The sequence below is a fragment of the Myotis brandtii genome, unplaced genomic scaffold (genome assembly GCF_000412655.1).
Source record: "Myotis brandtii unplaced genomic scaffold, ASM41265v1 scaffold216, whole genome shotgun sequence".
Lineage (NCBI taxonomy): Eukaryota > Metazoa > Chordata > Mammalia > Chiroptera > Vespertilionidae > Myotis > Myotis brandtii.
The window spans coordinates 2839949-2847363 of NW_005358092.1; the positions used below are offsets into that span (position 1 = coordinate 2839949).

Genomic DNA, 7415 nt, shown 5'->3' on the forward strand with positions numbered 1-7415 from the left:
CCCCCCCCCCCGCATGAATTTCGTGCACTGGGCCTCTAGTAGTATATATAGAGTTTGGTCCAATCTGTGGTTTCAGGCATTCACTGGGAGTTTTGGAATGTATCTCCCTTGGATAATGGGACTGCTGTATTCACAAAGTTATGAAATTATCACTATTATTAACCCAAAAAGAAGTCCTATACCTGTTAGAGTCATAGCTGATTCCCAAATCCCGATCCCAGACAGCCCTAACCTACTTTCTGATTCTGGATTTTCCCATTCTAGGCATTTCATGTTTATGAATCACATAAGTGGCCTTTTATGTCTGGCTTCTTCCACTTAGCATGTTTTCAAGGCTCACTCGTGTTGTAGTATGTATCAATATCAAGTAATATTTCATTGTACGGATATACCACATTTTATTTATCCATTCATCAGTTGAAAGATTTGGGGCTGTTTCCACTTTTTAGCTATTATGAATAATGTTGCTAAAAATATTCATGTCCTCATTGTTTTAACATGTTTTCAATTCTCTTGAGTATATGCCTAAGCAGTAGAATTTGTTGGTAACTCTGTTTAGCTATCTGTATTCCATAGAGGCTGCACCCTTCTTATATTCCCACCAGCAATATATGTGAGTTCTAATTTTTCTATATCCTTACCAGACTTGTTATTTCCCATTTTTTATTACAGCTATTCTAGTAAGTATTTCATTGCATTTCTCAAAGTATTTGATTTGCATTCCCCAAAATGATGTTGAGCCTCTTTTTATGTGTTTGTCGGCCATTTTTAGAACTTATTGAAGAAATTACTACTCAGATGCTTTACTCATTTCTTAAACTAAGTTGACTTCCTATTGTTTAGTTGTAAGAGTTCTTTACTAGAGCAATCATCAGATATTTTGCAAATATTTTCTTCTATTCTGTGGGTTTTTCACTTTCTTGATAATGTCCTTTGACATACAAGTTTTAATTATGATGAAGTCCAATTTATCCATTTTTGTCTTTAGTTGCGCATGCTTTAGGTACAATTCTAAGAAACTGTCACCTAACCCAAAGTCACAAAGATTTGCATCAATGTTTTCTCTTAATGATTTTATAGTTTCATGGTTAAGTCCTTAATCCATTTTGAGTTAATTTTTATATATGGTATGAAGTAGGGGTCCAGCTTTATTCTTTCACATGTAGTTACACAGTTATCACCAATACCATTCTATTCCTTCTTTAATATACAATCATGATGGGAAAAAATATCATACATCACATTCTACTTTAAGACAAAATGAAATGTGAATATTCTAAGTAATGACTTTCAAAAACCAGGTTACTTTTATTCAATAACTAACTTCCTCTCAGTGTTCATTAAAATATTATACCACACTTTGTATAGTATCTTTCTCTTGGCATGGTTCGATTGGGGGGGCCAATTGGGAAAAAAGGAGTCATATGTAATACTTTAAACAATAAATATATATAACTTAGCTGTAATAAAATCATAGTGCAAACCCCAGAGCAAATCACTGCGAAACTGCATCATTAGAAATCCAGAAAACAAAATGGCAAATCCCAAATACATTTTTTAAGTTCCGTCCTTACCATCAAATAAATGAAAAAAGAATAAAGATCACCAATTCATTACACCACTGATATTACATACCTAAGAGATGTGTCCAGATGTTGCCTGTCTCTGTGTGTATTCTGAAAATGCTCTTAAAACAGGCCCGGAAAGAAGGCATAGGGGGCCGGTGTCCATGTAAAAGGTAATCATTATCCTTGAGCCAGTCTGGTAGGACATCATGAGGGATTACTCGCCATCGACCTTCCCAAACCTGGAAGAAAAATATTATCAAATATTTTGGGGGGTTTTCATTGTAACTTTCGCAGCACTGATCCCAAATAACAATCTCTTACATTTCCTTATGAGAAAAATAACTTATTTTTAGAAAGACAAACACATTCAAATGAACAATGTCCTATATTCTGAGTTTCTAAAAAACTGATGAAAAAGATATTTTTTAAATGGAGCAGGAAGGCTTTTCTTAAGAAAGGGAAAGAGTAAATGCACTTATAGAATATGTCCTAAAGAGTGGTTACAAACTTTGTTTCAATATGGCTAAAAGTAGGATGAAGGGTCCAAAGTCCCACCCATACAGATTCCCCTCCATTCTCCACAATAGACTTTACCTCTGAGAAATCCCTGTGATACCCGGCCTGCGTCCCCTCTCAGTCCGGGAGCCCTCGGGGGATGTCCAATTGCCGATGGCCTAAGCTGTCAGTCGGACATCCTTAGCGCTGTCACGGAGGTGGGAGAGGCTCCCGCCACCACTACCGCCACTGCCGCTGCACTTGCCAGCCATAAGCCCAGCTCTGGCTGAGCAGCGATCTCCCTGTGGGAGCGCACTGACCACTAGGGGGCAGCTCCTGCGTTGAGCGGGATTGGGCTGAAACCAGCTCACATAGGCAACTGACTTAAGTTGACTTTTATCTGCCAGGGCCCTGATCGATCAGTATAATCAGGTAGCTATAGATTTACCAGTGTCCTTGACATATTTTCTCCAAGCAAGCAAACCCAATTCCAGTTACCATTTCAGGGAAAAAGAAAAAAAAAAAAAAGCCCCACAATAGGTCCTAATGAACCAGAAAGTGAATTGGAAGAAAAGCCTTAGAGAGACAATATACCAGTTAAACTGAAAACACTACATGTGTATGAAAACCAGGCAATTCCTATATAAAGAGTAGTTGATGACCCTAGAAATATCATACTTGCCATCACAGTCAACAGCATAAATAGATCAAGGGACTTGGAAATGGCACTTTAGAATCTCCAGGCATTAACCACCCCCAATTTTGCTTCATTCTGCCTCGTCTAAATTATCAATAACCTATATTAGGGAAAACTTTTTTACCAGTTAGATGTTCTAGTTTTCTCAAAACTTTATCATGGCTGCTGCAGGCAAATGTATTATGTCTTGAACAGCCTTAAAGTCATGAGATTGCTTTTGTCCCTATTTTGCCAGAGATTATCCCTAATGCAAACCAAAGGGTAAGGTACTACCACTCTCCTTAAAGGTTTCTGTTTGGGAACGGCAGATCATATAACACGAAAATTACAAGAAATTGCCATCTTACCTTGCAAACAAACTCTTCCATTCTTTCCATAGCATGATGGGCTTGTAAGAGAGGGGACATGCCCATAAACCCCTCCTCTTCCTGAGAAGCTTCATCATTACACTCACGTTCCTCAGAGCTCTGCAAGGCAATCAGAAAAAATCAGGGACAGAGACCAGGAACCATTGAAACAATCAACATATTTTCCTTGAAGAATTACAGTGGGGCCTTGACTTACGAGTGTCCCGACTAACGAGTTTTTTGAGATACCAGCTGTCTCTCTGCCGATTTTTTGCATTGAGTTGACAGAGTAATTTGAGTTAATGAGCTCCTTAACGAGCTCGGTCTCGGAACGAATTAAACTCGTAAGTCAAGGCCTCACTGTATAATGAAATTCTCTTAAGGTCAAAACAAAGCCTCAGACAAGTAACAATACAGGAAGTAAAATCAGTTTATTATAGAATTATGAGTATTAAAAATGAAAAATAGTTACTCAAGTTTTCTCTGACAGACAAATGAACTATAACAACAGCATTCCTGTTTGTTTCAGTAGCAGTTGTTGCTCCCACCCACCTTGAATATGGCAATATGTGGAGTCATTTTTACTTGTCAAAAGTGGGGAGAATGCTACTAGCATCTAGTAGGAAGGGCCAGGATGCTGTTAAACATCCTACAATGCAAAGGACAGCTCCCCACAACAACGAACTATCTGCCAAAATGTCAATAGTGTTTGAGAAACGGATCTAAAGAATATATGAGGGTCTATACCAGGGGTGGGCAAACTTTTTGACTCGAGGGCCACAATGGGTTCTTAAACTGGGCCGGAGGGCCGGAACAAAAGCATGGATGGAGTGTTTGTGTGAACTAATATAAATTCAAAGTAAACATCATTACATAAAAGGGTACGGTCTTTTTTTTTTTTAGTTTTATTCATTTCAAACGGGCCGGATCCGGCCCGCAGGCCGTAGTTTGCCCAAGGCTGGTCTATACACTTCAAATTATATATGCCACAGTCCAGTATTATGTGTTTACATCAGAAAAAAATATTTTATCAGATACTTCACTATGAAAAATGCTAATAGTAAGTGAGCTATTTACTAAATAAGTGGTTACTAGTGCCAAGGCCTAAACATCCATCCAAAATTTTTTAAAGTATTCATTGAGCAGCTACTATTTTACAGATGAGGAACCTGAGGTTAACTGACTCCTAAGTCACACACTTAGAAAATACCAGAGGAAGAGTTCAATTCAGGTCCATATAGTTCCAAAGTTCATACTTTATTATTTCCACTCGCAGTTTGTTATGACATTGCCTGATTTTGCAGGTAACAGACATCTGGCCAAAGGCCACAGGAGATACAGGCAGACCTTGCTTTGCATGATAGTGCAGGACAGTAAAAATGATTGCAAGCCAAAATCATGTAAAACAATTTTAATAGCCAATGGGAAAATCACTAGTCCATAAACTTAAAAAATTTTTTGTCAAAACATTAAAAACTATCAGTTTATTTCAAATGCTATACTTAAAACAGAAATATTGAGAATTTGTTTAAAACTTGCCAAGAATGGAACAGTGCCTTCTTGTGGTATAACTTACAACACAAAGTGAGCATCTTTTCTATGCCTTGGCAAAATTGTCATACTCCATTCTAAGTTTGGATCGGCTTTCAGCATTTTATTCTTTGCACTTTGTGTCCTAAAATATCTTTAAGAGTTCCTTTAATTTGACTTTTTTGCCTATGTCATTTCTCTGGACATCCTCATCCTTTTGGTCGCAAACACTTGACTCATTTATGTTGACAAGTTTGCCTTCACTAAGTTCCTCTTGCTGCTTATTTAAAATCTCTTAAGCAGTGGCAGTGTCAACATTACCACAGTCAGCTATTTCTTCTACAATCCATTTATGTTTGACTTTTACTTTCAGCATTATCATGTTCCTTTCTTTGCTTCACTTTTATCTTTGTTAGCCAATTCCCACTTCTGGTTTTCCATTTTTGTAAAAAGTCATCAATGTTTATCACTGGGAAGCAGCACAACTATACACTTGCCTGTCTTGTGCATTATGAGTTAACAGACGTCCAATAATCAGTCACTGACAGACTTCAAAGAAGTGACATGATTGGTCGCTGACCATGATACACATCTATTTTTTGCATAGTTATCTGTTGACTGAAGAGCTATCAGAAACGTTTGTACTTTATGTAGTTACTCACGGTAAATATACTGTGGTAACTAAAATTTGAACCATATTGTTCAGGAGCTACTATTATTTAACTAACCCATGGTAACAAACTCAATTAATACATATTGGAAATTTTCAAAGCATTAGGGTTGCCTGTCATATTTTCCTGTCACATCTTTCATAACCATCCTTTCTTATCTGAAATGGTGCTTCTAAAAAGAGCTAATCTCAATTCAAGATAATGCATTATTACTGTTGGTAAGATTTCCATCAGTGGTCCAGTGTATGTTATTAGGCACAATGTGGTCAGAGGTAAGAAATACATATCACATTACTCCACCCCAACGTATCAGCAAGATTTTTACTAAAAAGTTTCCTTCAGAAGTGCAAAGTACTAATAAGTCTATTGATTTATCATGTATTATCCCCAATTCTCACTCTCCTACAAATAAATACTCACATATATATCCTCAAAAAATTTTTAAGTGCCAGATCATAGTTAGCTATTTATTGTATTCAAGCATTATGGAATTGCTAATTAGGGATGTGTAGAGTGGGTGGTGGCAAATACAGTTTCCTGGGTTAGACAGAAGATAACAAGTAGGTATAAAGTGGTAGAGGCAAACATTGGCCAGAAAACAGAATTTTTTTAAAAAAATGCTTTCTCTTAGGGTACATGGGCAAGTTTATAGCTATGCCACATGATAGTTGGGAAAGCCTACACCGGGCACTATATATAAAACAGTCTCTGTCTTCCAATATTAACTCTAAAGAACCACCTTGTCATGAGTGGAAATTACTTTTGATTTCCCATCTAGCAGCCACTAAACCACAGTACCCAAAGATCTCTCTTTCAACACTGAATTACAACTACATTAAAATATCACATACAAATGTCAAATATATACTACGTTCTGTTCTGTGATCATCCCTCTAACCCTTTATCAAAACGAACTATGAAGAGAAACAGGACATTATGAAAGATTAAAGAATTAAAACCAAAGCTGCCTAAAATTAAAGCATAAAACTTAATTCCCTAAGGCCTTCTACGAATAAGTCACTATATTTAAAGAGACGTCAATGCTATGAAGTGAGAATAAAAAAAAACACTATTTTAACATTTTTTTCCTGCTACATTCAGTGAAGTCCATCTGTGAGAAGACTGAGTTAAAGTTGGTTATATTTCAAAACAATGATATTTGCCCTAGCCAGTTTGACTTAGTGCAGTGGTTCTCAACCTTCCTAATGCCACGACCCTTTAATACAGTTCATGTTGTGGTGACCCCCAACCATAAAATTATTTTCGTTGTCTCACTCTCCTACAAATAAATACTCACATATATATCCTCAAAAAATTTTTAAGTGCCAGATCATAGTTAGCTATTTATTGTATTCAAGCATTATGGAATTGCTAATTAGGGATGTGTAGAGTGGGTGGTGGCAAATACAGTTTCCTGGGTTAGACAGAAGATAACAAGTAGGTATAAAGTGGTAGAGGCAAACATTGGCCAGAAAACAGAATTTTTTTAAAAAAATGCTTTCTCTTAGGGTACATGGGCAAGTTTATAGCTATGCCACATGATAGTTGGGAAAGCCTACACCGGGCACTATATATAAAACAGTCTCTGTCTTCCAATATTAACTCTAAAGAACCACCTTGTCATGAGTGGAAATTACTTTTTTGATTTCATCTAGCAGCCACTAAACCACAGTACCCAAAGATCTCTCTTTCAACACTGAATTACAACTACATTAAAATATCACATACAAATGTCAAATATATACTACGTTCTGTTCTGTGATCATCCCTCTAACCCTTTATCAAAACGAACTATGAAGAGAAACAGGACATTATGAAAGATTAAAGAATTAAAACCAAAGCTGCCTAAAATTAAAGCATAAAACTTAATTCCCTAAGGCCTTCTACGAATAAGTCACTATATTTAAAGAGACGTCAATGCTATGAAGTGAGAATAAAAAAAAACACTATTTTAACATTTTTTTCCTGCTACATTCAGTGAAGTCCATCTGTGAGAAGACTGAGTTAAAGTTGGTTATATTTCAAAACAATGATATTTGCCCTAGCCAGTTTGACTTAGTGCAGTGGTTCTCAACCTTCCTAATGCCACGACCCTTTAATACAGTTC

At 36.7% G+C, this 7415-nt stretch overlaps 1 protein-coding gene across 3 annotated transcripts in view; it reads right to left on the bottom strand.

Moving 5' to 3' along the window:
- Positions 1-7415, bottom strand: part of ADIPOR2 (adiponectin receptor 2) — a 65420-nt gene that overhangs the window by 10300 nt on the left and 47705 nt on the right. For all 3 annotated transcript variants that reach the window (XM_005865919.2, XM_014539430.1, XM_014539431.1), the window contains exons 3-4: positions 3108-3227; positions 1636-1807 (exon numbers count right to left, since the gene is read on the bottom strand). In XM_005865919.2, the coding sequence (XP_005865981.1) occupies positions 1636-1807; positions 3108-3227 (292 nt within the window). The remainder of the gene's footprint in view (positions 1-1635; positions 1808-3107; positions 3228-7415) is intronic.